At 36.6% G+C, this 18,638-nt stretch overlaps 1 protein-coding gene across 5 annotated transcripts in view; it reads left to right on the top strand.

The window, feature by feature from the left end:
- The window catches only part of CDKAL1 (CDK5 regulatory subunit associated protein 1 like 1), a 639,139-nt gene that overhangs the window by 359,602 nt on the left and 260,899 nt on the right, over positions 1-18,638 (top strand). For all 5 annotated transcript variants that reach the window (XM_058555174.1, XM_058555173.1, XM_058555170.1 and 2 more), the window contains exon 10: positions 895-1,061. In XM_058555174.1, the coding sequence (XP_058411157.1) occupies positions 895-1,061 (167 nt within the window). The remainder of the gene's footprint in view (positions 1-894; positions 1,062-18,638) is intronic.

Below are 18,638 nucleotides of genomic sequence, written 5' to 3'. Positions count from 1 at the left end.
ATTTTGTTGTTTGTTTTAGCCTTTTGAGTCATTTGGCCTTTTAGAATAGGCTAATCCTTTAATTGAATATGCATTCAGAAAGGGTCTTTGTGCCATGAAAACCTGGGTGGCTGTTGCTAACTCTGCTTTATTCATTTTAAATAATACTAGGTTATCCAGAAGTATTTCCTTTCAATTTTTGGAAAGATGTTACTGTAGGCTGTGATATTAGAAATCATGATTCTTTATAACAACAAAAGATATTTATGTTTTCTGAAAGTCTGATTGATGGAAAATAGGATACAAGCTGCAGTAAACAGGTTTTCCAACACCAATACTTAGTTTATACATCAACCAACTTCTTTGAATGCAGCAATACAATGCACTCTATTCTTAATTGAATAAAGACAAATTAGAATAGTTACTACAGAGAAATGGATACCTCATAATTAATAATTTGTGAGTTAAACCTTAACTGCACTTGACATTTTTCCTTGGGTTGGTGACAGAGTGATTAGTGAGTTAACTGCTGATAGTATCTATTCTGTAGAGTGAGTGTTTCAGTTCCAGGGCTTATGGTGTTCAATAAAATAGGTCTTCTCTGTGATGGGAGAGAAGCTTTAGTCTTGATCAAAGTGTTTTGGAGGAAGCATGGTTGAACTGTTTGGCTGTGAATGTTAATCACTCCATAGGACGCACTGATAATTTACAGCATTGTTGTAACTCTCTGGTGTTCATAAAATGAACTTAATAACCCAGTGCCACCATGGGATAAGCTGCTTTTTCTCTGCAATTGAATACCCAGACTGCCTGCATAATAGTGTTGAGAAATACAGCATTAAAAAGAGTGAGCAGCTGTATGATGAGGGAAACAGCTCTGCAACAGATTTGTTAATTATCTCCTTTGATTCACAGAGGGTGTTTGTGAGATATGGTTGACCAGTGAAGACACAGGGGCTTATGGCAGAGATATTGGCACCAGTCTCCCTGCACTACTGTGGAAACTGGTTGAAGTGATTCCTGAGGGAGCAATGCTGAGGCTTGGCATGACAAATCCGCCCTATATTTTAGAGCATCTGGAGGTAAGGAAAGCACCCCATTTCCATGTTGACACAGACATGAACCGATCTAGACAATGTGGCGCCGCATCATCATCACATGAGCTTCATTTAAATCTACTTTCACATTTTTTTGTGTGGTCCCATGTTACCAAGAATGAATGGAGAATTTCACACGCCCTCCTTTGTCAGTCTGCACATTGTTTTTGCTTCCTTGCCATTAATTACTCTTGCCTAGATTTTTCAATACTTGCCATCTTGTCACAGTTCTTTGTTTCTTCTTTGCAGCCCTCCCATCACATAAATTTGTCTCAGTTACTCCATTTGAATGCTTGTTTAGTTCAGGACTGCTAATTTGTTGCATTAATTTTGCAACAGTGAACATCATATTGTCTGAACTACTAATAGCCCTATCAGTAAGGATACAGTGCTGTTAAGTTTAAGGATGAGTTTTAAATTTCATCCCTTTGTCTGGAGATAGGGGTGAAGTGGAGTCAAAAAGACGCAGAGCTTGGTATTCTTCCACTTGATTCTCTTGTGATCACTGTGAAAAAAGAAGGAAGCATGACAATGTGAGATCCCTAGTTTCATTTTTATGCCTTCCATGGATCAGGATGCTTACCCTCAAGTAGCTTATCATTAAACTAGAAAAATGGACATGTATAAGTAACTGTGGCACCTGATGACAAATGCCACAATAAATATGAGCAAGGAATATGGATAAGGGAGCAACCAGTTAAATGAAAAAGTACATACCAGGATCCATGACCATTATTTGAGAAATAAAATAATTATATTAGGCCCATAGTTACTGACATGAAATCCAATAAGTGCTGTTGGAAAGTCATGTGCAAAGTATAGAAACAAGTCACATTTTTAATCAAGTGTGTTCTTTGCAGTTAGTTTGAGTGGAAAAATAACATTCCAAAAATCTAAGAGCAAGTATAGTTGCTTAAATTTAATGCGTATTCAAATGAATATTCAAAGATTTAAACGATTGTTTCTGTTGATTTTATTTGAGGCCTGTACTTGGGGAAATTGTTACTCACAAAACTCCCTAATATCAACAATGTATTTTAGAAATTCTGAAAACAGAGCTGATAGCAGTCTGATCACTAATTATACATATATAATGAAGAAATTTAGCAATTTCAATTTTGTTATTCACATTTTCCTAACCAGATCTTTTTAGTAAAGGTTTATGATTTATATGTTAACTTTGGTACTTTGGACAGTGTGGGACAATTATGATTTGCTATTTAAAAATAAGTAACAGGCATGTCAATTTTTACTTAACTTTTTGACTCAGCACTTGAAAAAGTAATTGATTCTATGTAAATATCAAATATGCTAAGAACTGTAGCAGTCTTGCTGTGTTTACAGTAAATGTGAGGCATACGTCTTGAAGACCAAAGGTGTGCTAGATGTGTGGTGGTCAGGAAGGGAAATCAGCCCTACCAGTATATAGTTGATAACATGCCGGTTTCTTTGGATTGAAAAAAAATCTCATCAAGGATCAAGGGAACCATAGTAGCTAAAGTCAGAGAAGTTCAGACAGGGAGTAAACCCAAGGGGAAAAAAAAATCATGTATTGGCTCTGAAATGACTAATCAAATATCTCTTGGAATAAATTCAGCACTTTAATTAACTGCAAGATTGCAGAAACTAATGCCACATTTATAGCAAATCCTAATGTTCGACACCTAAAGTAGGGCTAGAGTTGTTGACCTCTGAAGAGATACTCCAGGAGAGCTTCTCAAAATGAACAGAAGATACTAAGTATAGCTTTACACTTTACCTGGAAAAACACCATATGTTTAGTTCATAGACTGTGGTTAGAGTGATAACTAGTTCTGATTGTCACGACATTAACTTTTTTAAATTCTTGCTGTCAGATATCTGTAATGTTGGCCTTCCCTCTACATTGTCATCTTCATGAGGCAAGGAGGACCTTGTCATATCCATCTCTGGATCTACTCCACCCAGTAGTGGCTTAATAAGTGAGTGAATAAAAGAATGAATAAAGGAAGAGCCTTCTTCATAAAATAAATTATAACGCCCACTCTGTACTCTTGAACTTTGAAATCTTAACATTCTAGCCAGAAGAGGCAACAGAAGATGACAAAGGAAATAAGCTTCAAGGGTGCGAGTTTGTCCCAAGAAGCCGCCCATTCCTATCCATTTGATAAGCAGAGAGTAATCTAGTCCTATTGTACCATACCAAGAGAGAAAGCAACCTAAAAGAAACAGAACAACATGAACCAAAAAGCAGAGGTGTGCAAGAATGAAAGACTCGCACCATCTGGAAGTAAGAGCTTTTAAAGTCTTTCTTTGTCGCTTTGACAAAACCTTCACACTTTGGTGGGTCTTCTCCTCCTTCTCTGGATGGGAGAGCCTAGAGCTTGCGGTGTTCCACAAACACATCCTTATGTAACAGGAAAAATAGCTGAGCTCCAGAGGCTTCAGTGGCTTCCCAGTGTGAAAAAGGATATTAGGGAAGGGAGCCTAAACCTGGTAAGCCTCAGCCCCTACCCACCAATACATTGTATTTCCCCATTTTCCTCTCGCTAAGCTCAGACCACTCTGCAGAAATGACTTATCTCAAGAGTGCTGAAGAGACTTCACCAAGAAGAAAAAAAGAAAACAGAAGAAAGGTTGAAAATAGAAAAGAAATAACACCAGTGAATGACAGGTGGTGATTTTTTTTAAGGTGTAGGGATAGAAGGAATCCACTTTTGAAATAACAATTCTGATGCTTTAATACCCTCACAGGGAGGGTTCCTTGAGAATTGTATTGATAAGATCCAGCCTTCCTGTGTTTCTGGAAGATGCTTCATTCTACAGACTTTAATTATAGAGCAGTTCCCTGGGCTGTTTTCCTTCCTCTTCTTCTGTTCACTTCACGTTCACCTGACTCTTGAGATTTTCTTTAAAACCGTTTTACTAGCTTTTTTTTTTTAACTGAACATTTTAAGGGGGAGATCATTTAAAGGAAAATACCAGTTTCTATCATTACTTACAAGTATAGTGTGGAAAAATAGATCTGTTGATAATCCATTTTATTAAATCTCTATGGGAATAGAAAATGCATATTATACTTAATATAGGATGCATTTTTCAGGTTTTATCAAGAGTCTGGCATTATATCTGGCACTTTCTATAGTAGAGATTGAGTACATGTGTAGTAAATGAAGGGAAGGGAGGAAGGCATTCTTAATCCCTAACAGGCAGGCAAGTAGTGCAGTGTCTGTTTGGAACATCTGCAAACTCTATTTTTAACTTATCACCTGCCTTAAAAAAACAATATGGGATTCATTTTAAATGAGAATATAGCTGACAAAGAGATATCTCAAATATATATATATATATATTTATGTATATGCATGCATATTTTTTCATCTATCTATCTATCTGGAAAACATCCTGGAATTGAAGAAACATGATTATGAGCTTATGTAATACTTATTAAATTTGGATATGAGGTAGAAACAATAGATGAAACAATAGATTAAAAAATATTTTACCTCATGTTAAAGTCTGCAATGCCTCTCCATTGCCCGTAGGATAACGGTAAACTCTTTAGTGTGACATACAGGGTTCTTAAGATGCTTTTTCTATTATACCCCTGTTCTCTGGTTCCTTTAGTACCCTTATGATGCCTCGTATGTAGCCTGAATTTTTTTTTTTATCGTTTCATACTCCTGAAATTTTTAGTGTAACATTTTCCCATTCTATACTTACCATGTGATGATAGTTGGTAATAATGAGTTAATCAGATATACTAATATTTGCTACTACATGTATTGACTAATATATTGCCCCTATAGTGACAGATAAGAGCTATTTTCCCTGTGTGTTTGCTTTCCTATTAATAGCGCTAAGGTAATAGCCCTAGCATATTCCTCTTTAACGAACTGTGACCTTAGAGAAAGTGGAGCGGCTTGTGAATTTGATCACCTTTGAAACTACATTGCTTGGTTTTGCCCTCTTAATTGTAGGCAGCCCACAGCTCAGGTATTAATTCATAATACAGGTGAACCCAACAAGGTGTAATGAGGCCAGGGGTATGGCCTCATTGTGATACAATCAGGTGATACAATGGCTGCTGCTACCCAGGCACCAGAAATCACTGGTAACTTTTCTCAAGACTGCATAATACTAATAATAATAACATCAGTACAATTTGTCAAATGCTTATTATTTTCAAGAAACCATGCTGATTGCTTTACATACATTATCTCTTTTCCTTCTTACAACAAGCTAGGCTATGTAGATATCATTATCCTCATTTTATTGACTGAGAAGCCAAGTCTTAGAAAGTTTAAATAATTGGCCAAATCACATAGCTAGTTAGCAGCTGAACTGGTTTCTAATCTCGTCTGACGCTAATATGCTTTCTGCTATCCTGCATCTTCCATGAAGCCTTCCCAGATGCTTCCCAGATTCCGTCCATGCTTTGTCAGACTCTGTTCAGTATCTCTGTCCACACTCATCATGGTGTACCATGATTACTTATTTGCATGTAAATCTAACAAAACTGTCATCTTTAGGGAGAGATCGTCTTATTCATCTTTGCATTTCAGTGCCTGTGATAACACACACTTTTTTTATTTTTATTTTTTGTGAGGAAGATCAGCCCTGAGCTAACATCCATGCCAATCCTCCTTTTTTTGCTGAAGAAGACCGGCCCTGAGCTAACATCTATTGCCAATGCTCTTCCTTTTTTTCCCTTTTTCTCCCCAAAGCCCCAGTAAATAGTTGTATGTTATAGTTGCACATCTTTCTAGTTGCTGTATGTGAGACGCCGCCTTAGCATGGCCGGACAAGTGGTGCGTCGGTGCAGGCCAAGGATCCAAACCCGGGCCGCCAGTAGTGGAGCGCGCGCACTTAACCGCTAAGCCTCGGGGCCAGCCCCATAACACACACTTAATAAATGTGTGTAGGATGATGTGAGAGCTCTAAGTTAAGCTGTTCCTTGTCTGCATGTCTTATATATGTTGAAATATCTTCATGTCTGTGCTGAGCGTTTAGTTTTGGAAGAGTTTGTGGATGATTGTTACATGTCTTTCTCACTTAGGTGTCACACTTCTCTGAAGATGTACTAGATGGTAGGGGGGAATCCATCTAAAGGATGTGTTTTATTTATTTGCCCTGCTAAAATATCATAATGGTAGATAGTATCTTTAGGACTAACTAGAGCAAATGGGCTCATTGTATGATTCCTAAATTTGTAGATTATCTAGGCTTTTAGCTTCTTTCTTCTCCTTCCTGCTTCTTAGCTTTTTTATAATCCCCATCAGAGAAGTCAGCAGTGAATGGTCAAGGAAGAGAAATTAAAATCAAGCAGTTTGTCTTGTTTTTAGTTTTATGGGTTGGCTGGTAGGGAAAAGATATTAAAGCTATTGACCAGTAAGAGGGATGGGAAGTATCTGTGGATTTTATTTATCTAAGCTCTTCTGGTTCTCCCTGTGTTATGAGTAATTTAAAATAGCTATCTCTCTTTAAGATTCCTGTATGTCTTTAAAATCATATCAGAATTTTAGTGTCTTACAGCCTGGTCCAGAGAGGGCAAGTTGATTAATCTGGAGTGCAAATGCTTGTTATTAAGGACTTTTCCTACATTTAAATTATGAATAAAGCAAATTATTTATTTTTAAATTTATATTATTCTGTAAAATATTGCTGAAAAATATTGACACTAGTATTCACATTGATATTATACTGTATTTCATTTAGCTTGAATTAAAATGTATAGTTTTTAACAAGATTTAGTGTATTTATGTGATATATATGTTATACTGTCTAAGGTTAATTATAAATAGTGATATTTTAAATGTTGTATCCGTTTATGGTTGAGAAATCTTGTAATCACTACAACAAATCAGTTTCCCACTACCCTTGATTTTTGTATATTTACTTCTAGTTAATATTTGACCTTATATTCTAACCTATTTGTATATTTAATGAAATTAATTTATCCAGTAAAAGACAATAGATCTCTGTCAAAGAGTTTTGCTGCATGGTAGTTTATGAATGTTAATAGTATGTTTGGCTTGGCAGACTTTTACAAAATGCCTCATAGTTTCAAAATAATAGCAAATTTAGTACCTGCTGTGCTTATGGTTCATCAAAGCAATACAGAATTTCCAAACTGAACTCAACAGTTCACGTGGGGTCTTTAAAATTTTTTTTCCTTTAAGGCTTATACTTTCCACAAAAATATGCAAATAGGTTTTGTGCTGTTGTATACAAAATTTCCTCCCCTTTTGATGAATAGAAGGACATGCTAGATGATTTATTTTGAGCAAGAAAATGGAATGGAAAAATCCTTTATTTCTGTCATCCATGTATAGCTTTTGGGACATGTCAGTGTATGGTTTGATCTGACTGTTGGCACCCAATTTCTTGCCGATTATGATCATCAGCACTTTTACTTCATTCTTAACCTGGTGTTCATGACTAGATTTCAACAGTCAGTGAAACTCCTGAAACTGGAAACCAAAGTTTGTGCCTGTCTGAAAATTTGGGTAGAGAAAACCTTCATTAAATATTAAAAGGATTTATATGCGTGATAAAAAGTTTACTGGGAGCCTAATTCTGAGAACTGGGAGCAGCCCCTCTGGAAGGAAAGATGAAGATGGAGGGGGAGCCCCAGCCCTGTTTGCCGAATGACTTGCCTACTTCTGATATAGGAAGAAATTGCAGTGCTGTTCCGCATAAGCATGATTGCAGGCTCCAGCCCACGTTCCAACTCTGCAGCTTCCCAGATGGGTCGAGATCTGAGCATCAGTAAATCTTCAGTCAGGCACATACTTGTGTTTCAGCCCCTTCATTCCTGTGATCCTCGCTTGTTCCCTTGTCTAGGCTTCAGCCCCTAACTCTAGACCTGCCCAAGAAGCCTAAGCTTTTCTTGAACTCAACAGCCCCTCAGAAAAATTTACATAGCTTATTGCTTCCTACTACTGAGCCTCAGTTTGTAACATTCAGTCTGGATGATTAAGCCTCACGATTACATGGAGGCCAGAGGACCTAAAAAAGCAATGAACTCATAAATAGATAGACTCGATCTCAGAACAGATTACTCTTTGTTGCCACCCTCACAGCCACTGATTCAAATGGTTTCGTTAGGAACTTTATTTTATGCTTATTGTCCCAGCTATGTTTTCAGGGGAAAATGAACTATTTTGTGGTCGAATGTTTCTCATGTTGAAAATATTGGGGGCCTCTCTCTTCTTGGGAAGTACAATGGAAAATGCTTTGTTTAAAAATTCCTTTAGGTGGCCATCAATAATTTATACAGAGACCTACCCTGTGGCTTCACTGCTGTTCTCCAATTTCTGAATTACCAGGTAGCATGCATGGGAATCTAGACCCAGTGTGGGACTATAATTGGTCAAATCACTTTTGGTTATCATAAAATACTTTAATCCACTTTGCGGTAAAAACTATCTGAACTTCTCAACCACTAATCTCATCATTTTTTTCTCTTGTCATTGGCCTAAGTTATTGCATATTGCTCCTGAAATGCAGTGACATATGGATATTCATTTCCAAAAGAGATGATCATTTTCCTGAGAGGAAAAGAAAAATATAGGGATAAAATGTGTGTCAAGATGATAAGTGAAAAGGCCTCAGCAAATGCTTTGTAAAGAAACTGATATCATAGCCAAATATCTGGAACCATGTCTCTCTGCATATATGTATCTTTTAACAAAAAAAGTGTATATAAACTATATTTACGTAAAATTCTAGAATACTCGAGATGCCTGGAAATTTACGTACTTCAATTGTGGCATACAAATATTCCTATTTTATCTTCTAGCATTCTAGTATACATTTCAGTTTTTAAAGAAGGGCATTAGGTATGTGTATGGTTTAATTTGCATCTTAAAAGGCATTTCACATTGCCGTTCCCCTGAATCCTTAATTTCACAGGAGTAGCTGAGAAGGCTTCCATGTCACCTGTCAAAATTAGTATAGTTCAAACTCCACAATACACCATCTGTGGGCTTTATCTTCCTCATTAATTTAGAAAGTCAGTTATACTCAAACCATTAAGAAAAGCTGCCTTTGACTTTCCTTCATAAGCGTAGAGAACAGCTAACATAGAAGGTGATCAACGTAGTTTCCTTTATACTTGTCTTTTGATTCTAAAATCATTTCTGTATCAATTTCTTTGCTCTGATAGCGTATGCAAGGCTACCATAGGCACTTGCTAATTCAGCACTTAGTAAAATAAAATCCTCATATTTTATATCAGGAGGGTAATGGAATTTTCAGGTGATTCATGATGTAGAACAGAAAGGTTGGTAATGAAGTTAATGGTTCATGGAATAGTTGAGGGACATTATGCATATTTTTCAGAGAGCAAAGTGCAGTTCCTTATTTTGCTTCTATTTATTTCTAATCTACTAAATTGTTTGGTGTTTTTAGATCCAATACACATCTGTTCTTTTTCCCACATCTGCCTTTGCCTTCCACAAAAACGATCCACATGAAAATGTTAAGCTTTCAAAATTTAAGTTCAAAATTCTTTAATGTCATTTAACAGTAAATAATGATTGTTTCCTAAATTGGAAACATAGGGGTTTATTATTATTATTATTAAAAACTCTTATTTCCATGTGTTTTAGCAGAACTATCAAATAGACCATGGTTTATCAGTAATAAATCATTTTTAGCATCAGAAGATGCTGCATGTGGGCCAGAAAGAATCAAACTGTCTAAAGTAATGTTGAAAGTTCTCCAATTGTTCATTAATTTAGGTGGGAAATCTATTCTGTTTATTTTTATAGCATGTTATTTTTGTATGTTTTTAAAAAATCACTGGAAAGTTTGCCACATATAAAGCATCATTTGATTAGAGAAACTATTGTGGATAAGTCTGTCTCTAATGTGTGTCAACAAAGAAGTAACCTTATAGTTACATGTTAAAATATATCTAAAAAGCAAGCTTTCTGTCAGCTTTTGCTATGCAATGTCATATGGAATATCAGCCTACATTCTGATCAGTTGAAATTTCAGACATTAATCTTTTAATTAATTTGCTAGTATATTTTCAGCCTTTGTTTTTCCCACCTCAACAGATCCTTGTTTTGTTCTTGCTGTGGAAGATTCGCCCTGAGCTAACATCTGTTGCCAATCTTCCTCTTTTTTTGCTTGAGGAAGATTGATGAGGCACTAACATCTGTGCCAGTCTTCCTCTGTTTTGTACGTGGGTCGCCACCACTGCATGGCTGACAAGTGGTGTAGTTCCGCACCTGGGATCCGAACCTGCATCCCAGACCACCAAAGCAGAGCGCGCCAAACTTAACCACTATGCCATGGAGCCAGCTGCCCTTGTTATTTTTTGTTCCTCTATTACTGCCTTTGTATTAGTTTCCTAAGGTTGCTGTAACAAAGTACCACAAGCCAGGTGGCTTCAAATAACAGAAATTTATTCTCTCACAGTTTTGGAGGCCAGAGGTCCAAAATCAAAGTATTGGCAGGGTTAGTTCCTTTCTGGAGGCTCTGATGGACAGTCTCTTCCATTCCTTTCTCCTAGCTTCTGATGGTTGCTGGCAAGCCTTGGCTGGTAGACACATCACTACAATCTTTGTTTCAGTCTTCACATGCTGTTCTCCTCTGTCTCTGTGTCCAAATTCCTCTTCTTATAAGGACACCAATCAGTGGATTAGGGCTCACCTTAATTCAGCATGACTTCATTTAAACTTGATTACGTCTGTAAAGACCCTGTTTCCAAATAAGATCATATTTGCAGGTACTAGGGCTTAGGACTTAAATATATCTTTTTGTGAGACACAGTTCAAGCCATAACAGCCCTCTTTGTGGTAAACAGATATTCTCTAGTGTGCCATTTTAATTCCCTTGTTGTTTCTTTTAATAAATATATTTTTTAGTTATATTCTTAGCGGTTGCCTTAGGGATTACAATTAATATCTTAATTTATAACAATCTAGTTTGCATTAATACCAACTTTATAATAGTATACAAAAACTTATTCCTATATATAGCCCAATTCCCCTTCCCCTTTTTTGTGCTGTTTTTTTCCATACAAATTATATCTTGGTACAGTGTATGCCCATCAACGCATTTATAAGTTATAGTGCTTTATGCAGTTGTCTTTTAAATTAGATAAGATAAAAACAAGAGTTACAAATAGAAACCATATTTATACTATCTTTTATAGTTACCTTTGTAGTTACTTTTACTGGTGCTCTTTATTTCTTCATGTAGATTGGAGTTACTGTCTAGTGCCCTTCCATTTCAGCCTAAAGGACTCCATTTAGTATTTCTAACACAGGTCTGCTAGCAACATGTTCTCTTAGTTTTTGTTTAGCTGGGAATGTCTTAATTTTTTCTTCATTTTGAAAGAATGCTTCTCTGGATATAGAATTCTTGGTTAATAGTCTTTTCTTTCAGCACTTTGAATTTGTCATCCCACTGCCTCTGGCATCTGATTTCTGATGAGAAATCAACTGTTAATCTTATTGAGGATCTCTTATACTTGAAGGGTTGCTTCTCTCTTGCTGCTGTTGGGATTCTTTCTTTGTCTTTCATCAGTTTGATTGTGAGATATCTAGGTATAGATCTCTTTGAGTTTATTCTATTTACAGTTTGTAGAGCTTCTAGGATGTGTAGATTAATGTTTTTCTTCAAATTTGTGAGTTTTCATTATTTCTTCAAATATTCTTTCTGACATTTTCTTTCCTCTCCTTCCAGACTTCACATTATGTGCATGTTGATATGTCTGATGGGGTCCCAGAGGTTTCTGAGGCTCTGTTAATTTTTATTCATTCTTTTATCTTTCTGTTCCTCAAACCAAGTAATGTCAATTGACCTGTATTCAAGTTTGCTGATTCTTTCTTCTGACTGCTCAGATCTTCTGCTGAGCCCCTCTAGTGAATTTTTTATTTCAGTTCTTATACTTTTCATACCAGAATATGTGATTTTTTTTATATATATATATAATTTCTATCTTGTTACTGATATTCTTTATTTGGTGAGACATCATTCTTGTGCTTTCTTTTAGTTCTTTGAACATGGTTTTCTTTAATTCTTGTAACATATTTAAAATGTTGATTTAAAGTCTTTGTCTGGTAAGTCCAATATCTGGGCTATTTCTGGGACAGTTTCTGACGAGACTGCTTGTTTTCCTTTGTATGAGCCATATTTTTTTGTGTGTGTTGTGCATGTTTTATAATTTTTTTTTGAAAAAATCTAGACATTTAAGTATACTTTTAAATATAAAATAGCAGCTCTGGAAATCAAATACTGCTCCCTCCCTAGGGTTTGTTGTTATTGTTATTTGTTTAGTAACTTTTCTCAATTAATTCTGTAAAGTCTGTACTCTTTGTTATGTGTGGCCAGTGAAGTCTCTACCCAATTAGCTTAGTGGTCAGGTATTGATTAGATAAAGATTTCCTTAAATGCCTGGAATCATTGTCTCTCAGTCTTTGCAGAGGAGCCTTATGTGCATATTGGAACATGCATTCAATGCTCAATCAGGTTGCTTACAACTCCATCTTTCCCCTCACTTGCTGCTTGTACAAAACCTCAGGTTTAGCCAGGGGTGAGAGCTGAGGACCTTTTCAGGTCTTTAAAGAGCACACCCTGGACATGCACACAGCCCTTTGCATGCATGTGACCTTCTAGATTCCCAGGAATATGTTGGTGTTTTTGAAAGCCCCCTCTGGACGTCACATTCCCTAGCTTTCCCTGTTAAGCTTTATGGTTTGTCTGTTGTTCGCCCTGATATTCACAGCCTTAGGCAGCCATGACGTAAAACAATAGCAGCTAATTATTTTTGACAAATGCTACTAGGAAAAAGGCTGTCCTCACTGGGTGAGTACAGATCAGGTTAAATAAGCAAGCTATGTGAGTGGAGTCTTTCATGGAACCCACCAGGCAGATCAAATAATGATTTTCTGGGAATGGGGATTTGAAGGAGCTCCAGCCCTCTTCTTCCCCCTCCAGTGGCTGCCAGGCTGTTGGTTTTCACCATAATTGAAGGCTCTTGGTTTTCAAGGCTCTTGGTTTTCTGAATGGGAGGTCAGAAAAGAGCAGGTTTATACTGTCACATACTTGCTGTCCCGACCAAGATTCATTTGTTTTTCTTGAATCAACACTCCCCAGATTGCTGCAAGCCTGTAGTTAATTTCCGGAGTTCTGAACATGTCGATTCTGCCAATTTTTATCAGTGTCCTCATTGCTTTTATGGAAGAGAGGATTTTCAGAGGTTTTTAGTCTGCCATTCCTGCTGATGTCGGTAAATATTGTTTATGGCGTAAAATGGGGCACCTCTATATCTGTTAGACCATTACTGTGTGGGGTTGAGTCAATTTTCTTGCTTAATTTTTGTGTTCCATGTCAAAGGTGCCATCAATCACTTGTGGTGCCATCTGCCCTTGTAAACCTTTTGAGGAGGAGCTCAGGTCATTAGTAGGTTATTGACAGCAGAAGATCACTATTAATTGAGTCTTTCAGTGGCCTGTAACAAACATCACCCTTACAGAAAGCACAAAAATTTATAGACTAAAATGTATACCGTTAGATACTCATGGCGCTGGGCAGCACACAGAAAATAACGTGGCATACATAGACTAAATCTTGCCTACAATAATTAGTTGCTTCCCTCTGTTTTTTAATTGATTCTTTTATTAAAAACCATATCAAATATTATTTTGTTATTTCTATTATAACAGATAATTCAAGTTCCACAATCACTATCTTCTATCTTGTTGAAGCTAGTGTTGGTCTCAATTCATAAACATGCTTTGTTTTCTTGATGTATGATGTCCCCTTCACTATGCCATGCACCATCATCTTCAGTCTTCCAGAAAGCTTTGCACATCAATGATTAGGCGTTTCTTAATCAGAAAGATGTATACTGTTGATGCGGTTTTACTAAACTAAAAAGATGCCAAGGGGGCTGGCCCTGGGGCGTAGTGGTTGAGTTTGGCGTGTTCCGCTTCGGTGGCCTGGGTTCACACGTTCAGATCCCAGGTGCAGACCTACACCACTCATCAGCCATGCTGTGGTGGCAACCCACATATAAAGTAGAGGAAGACTGGCACAGATATTAGCTCAGGGCTGATCTTCCTCAAGCCAAAAACAAGGAAGATTGGCAACAGATGTTAGCTCAGGGCTAATCTTCCTCAGCAAAACAACCCAAGATGTCAAACTTGCAATTAATAGCTGTAAACTCTAGAATTCGTAGTAAAGCACTGGACAATATTGGTAATTTGGCGATATTTAATTCCAGGAATTAAAGAGTCGTTTTGAAATCTGCAGAAATTTGTTTTACTGCTGTGGAAGTAAACACAAATTTTCAAGTTCTTCAGTTTTGTTACCAACATTTTTGTTAAAATATCTTTATGATGTTTTTATTTATTATTCTTCTAACTGAATGGGTCATGGTTTTATTGAGCGTTCACAAAAGTAGAAGACCTGAGTCTGAATCAGTTTGTCATTAATCTGGCAAATTAGTTGAATCTTGATCATTCCAGTCACATCTGAGTCTCCCTGAAAAGGGAACACCATTTTGAAGAGATTGAGCTGAATGAGATGGATTTTAAATTTTCCATTTGATCTCTGGTTTTGAGCCTTTTGAAATCTTTTCAAACTCATTTTACTTGATGTGACTGAGAACTTAAAAAAATAGCATTTTAAAGAATTGTTTTGCCATTTCATCATCTGGTATTTGGTGTGAAATAATCATCTCAGCACTTGCTTAAATTTATATAACCCTGTGTCAGAGAGGCCTGGGACACAAAGGCTTTCTGTTTCTGTATTGAGCGTGGGGAATCACTTACTTGACTTGCATCTTCCACCCATCCCCTGAGAAAGAAGCATTTCTTTTGGATAGCATGACCCTCCTTGCTTGTATGTGCTTTTCATGTTGCAGATAATACAGTATAAAAATGAAATTTGCAGAAAACCATATCACAAAGATCTCTCTATTGTTCAAGGAGTGATTGTTCTGCAGACAGACTCTTCTTGTTCCCTACCCATGGCCTTGGATAGGGATTGGGGATCATTTTGGTCGCTGGCTCCATGTGACCTCAGACACACCATCTGGCATTCGCTCCCAATCACCCCAGGCTTGGGACGCTCCCTATGCTCTTAGTGGGCCTTTATAAGTCTCCAAGGGCACCAGGTGCTGTTCTTTTGTATACTCTCAGTTTTAGCAGTAGAAGCCTATCAGTTGTTTTTTATATCTCTCCTTCTCAAAGTCCATTTCTGAAAAGAAATTTTTAAAAGAAAACATAATAAATAATAACCTACTTCTGTTCCTCTTGCTCTTACCACTAGCCTAGCCCAACTTCACCTCTGTTCATTTCCTCAGTTTCAGGTGCGTTTCCTGCTTAGAACATGGGTTATCCATGAGTTAATACGTGGACCTCAGAGTGGTATATCTTATGGGTCTCTGTTCTCATATCTTAAGCCAGCATTCTTGACTTTAGAACTCAAAGAGAGTCCATAAAAACAGAACTGAGTGTTGCTGATTGATGTCAGGGTCATTCTTTGATTTAGTCCTGGATATGCTGCTGATTTGTCTGGGGCACTGGGCACATTTCTCTGGATTTTGATGTTTTCTGGTATCAACTGGGATATTATAGCAGTTACCCTGTACAAAGAATATTAAATAATGTATCACAATGCTTCATGACATGCTATATAAATTTAAGATTTTGTTTTAGCCCATAATAGAGTAACACTGGTAGAACAATGAATTAATATATGTAGAATGCTTAGAATAGTACCTGACACAAATAAAGTACTCAATAGTTATTAGCTATTATTATTGTTGTTGTTATTATATAGGAATTTTGGAATTTTACCTTAAAACAATACATCAGATCTTGAAGTAGAGAATTTGTTCTATATTTTCCTGTATGAAGGTATCTTTTGGATCAAGTGTTTTCAACTTTTTAAGTATTTTCTCATCGGAAATCTCTTGACTGAAAGAGCAAGCTAAAGTCTAATATCCTCATAAGGAAGGAGAAAGCTATCTAGGGAGGGAGTGAGGCAGGACTCGTGGGGGAAGTGTGAGACCATCCAAGGGTTGTGGGGGGAGGAGTGGCTCATACGTAACTAGTCACTGTTAGCAAAGCTAGAGGTGTGCCAGTATTCACCTGCATTTCTGCTTTAGTGTTACCATCTTGTCTTTTGCTCGACAGAATATCCGTGAGAGTTGTCCATGTGGTTCCGTGTATTGGGAATTTGTTTCTGTTCTCTTGTGAAATGTTCCATTGTGTGGATACACCATAGATTGTTCACCCATTCTCTCATTGAGCATTAGGATGATTTCCAGATTTCAGTTATGCGTAAAGCTTATATGAACATTATTGTAATTGTCCTTTGGTAGACTTATGCATTCATTTCTCTTGTGTACATACCTAGGAGTGGAATTGCTAGTTGTTAGGGTAGGCATATGTTTGGCTTTAATATTTCCAGCCATGTATAAGAGTTGCCACAGTTCTCTTAAATAGATTTTTGAATGGAAAGTAGTAAAGACCCTTCAACAGATGACCCAGTATAATATTTCCTCAAAAGGGAACGTGTTTGGGATTGCTTGTGAGTTGGTTTTTTACAGTGGGTGGTTGATGTAATGCCTCTTCAAGAGAATGAAAAATTGAGAATTATAGAGGTTTTATTTATGTTAGATATATTTATATGATGGCAGATTGAATAATTGAGCCACATATTCTGTTAGAATGCATTTGGTCTAATGTAGTTAAATCTATAATAAAAAGATTTTATATAAAACCTACCATAAAATACAACTCTTAAGAGTTACATTTAAGAGAGTACTCTTCTGAAAATCTGAAGACTTTGGTTCTAACCCTAATTCTAGCACTATTTTAGTTCTGTGACCTTAGGCAAGGTATGTAACCCCTTTAAATCTTTATGTTTTCGTCTGGAAGTAGTAGTGGTGGGAGGGGAGTTTGGTCTATATGATCTCTTAGGTTCTTTGCAGTTTCCTCATTCTATGATTTTTTAATGAGTCACTTAAAGTTAATTAATGATTTTATTTCCTTACATATCTAATTAATAAATTAATAATCTAATAAGTGATTTTCCATTAACTCAAGGAAGAGAAAATAAGTAGTTACAGACTCAAAGACATGGAAGTGAACCTAGAATTTTAGACTACTGAGACAGTATAGGGTTTACTAAACCAAAAATGTATGTTCTTAAAAAATAAAATACTAAAAACTTGACTGGCAACGACTTTGGTTTTGTAATGTATCACAGATGTGGCTACTAGCTACTACGTAATCAGAATCCTAAAGGACATTTCACATATAATGTTGCAAAGGTTCAACTTGGGATTGGGTTTTGTAAAGTCAACTTGAAACAGATTCAGCCAGTCTGTGGCTCTTCAGATCCTACACTGATTCAGAGTTGCACATGTGGCTAGTGTTTTTCTTACAGTTATTAGTAGGTGCCACAGTGTAGGAAAAAGGGCAATCAGCTGTTTCTGTTATGATTAAAAGTAGAAGTTTCCTTTCACAGTCTTCCCATTTCAAAATTTGATTCCTTTATTACATCCAGATGGGAGTAAAGAAGGCTTTTTCTTACTGCAGAATATATAATTATATCTAGTAATGCAAAATACTTTGTGAAAATATAAACAGGAAACAGATGTTAGGTTAGACTTACAGATAACTATAAAGTTGAGTTGTGTTTGAGACTACTAGGTTTTCATACTCTTTTTGGGCTGTAAGTTAATAGTTTTATTACTGAGTGATGAAATATAGTATATTCTTTTTGGAGTGGACTGTGGGAATTTCTCTGTCATGTTGTGCAAATGTTCAGTAAAAAAATGAATTTAATCATCATTTTATTATTGATTGTTGTTTTAGAGATGAATAGTAAAATGACTAGTGAATGTGAAGTTTTGTTTTTGTTTATTTTTTAGGAATGTAGAGTTTTTATTTGTTTAGAAAATCTATTTTGGACAGGAGAATTAAGATAAGTTCAGGCACTAGCATAGTGTTTGAGCAGTATTCTCTGCTCTTCTATTAATTTTCCTTGTTATGTTACCTCCTTGCATCTTGCTTATCTTAAAAGGGGTTTTAATTATAGGCTCCTATAATTTAGTAATACTCATAATTAATCTTTCGTATTTGGAAATGATGACAAATTATTTTTGGTTAACTGTTCATTAAAAATGCCTGCCATATGAAAAGTAAGATGTCGGGGCCAGACAGGTGGCACAGCGGTTAAGTGCATGCGCTCCACTTCGGTGGCCCGGGGTTCACAGGTTCGGATCCCGGGCACCACCAATGCACCACTTGTCAAGCCATGCTGTGGCTGTGTCCCATATAAAGTAGAGGAAGATGGGCACAGATGTTAGCCCAGGGCCAATCTTCCTCAGCAAAAAGGGGAGGATTGGCATCGGATGTTAGCTCAGGGCTAATCTTCCTCACCAAAAAGAAAGAAAAAAGTAAGATGTCCATCAGTAGATGAATGGATAAAGAAAATGTGGTATTTCTAAATGTACAATGAAATATTATTCATCCATAAAAAAGAAGAAAATCCTGTCGTTTGTGACAACCTAGATGGACTTTGTATTCAGTGAAATATAAAAAG

The sequence above is a fragment of the Diceros bicornis genome, chromosome 14, assembly GCF_020826845.1.
Source record: "Diceros bicornis minor isolate mBicDic1 chromosome 14, mDicBic1.mat.cur, whole genome shotgun sequence".
NCBI classification, from domain to species: Eukaryota; Metazoa; Chordata; class Mammalia; order Perissodactyla; family Rhinocerotidae; genus Diceros; species Diceros bicornis.
The sequence above is the reverse complement of the archived record's forward strand: the minus strand, read 5'-3'. Positions and strand labels throughout refer to the sequence as shown.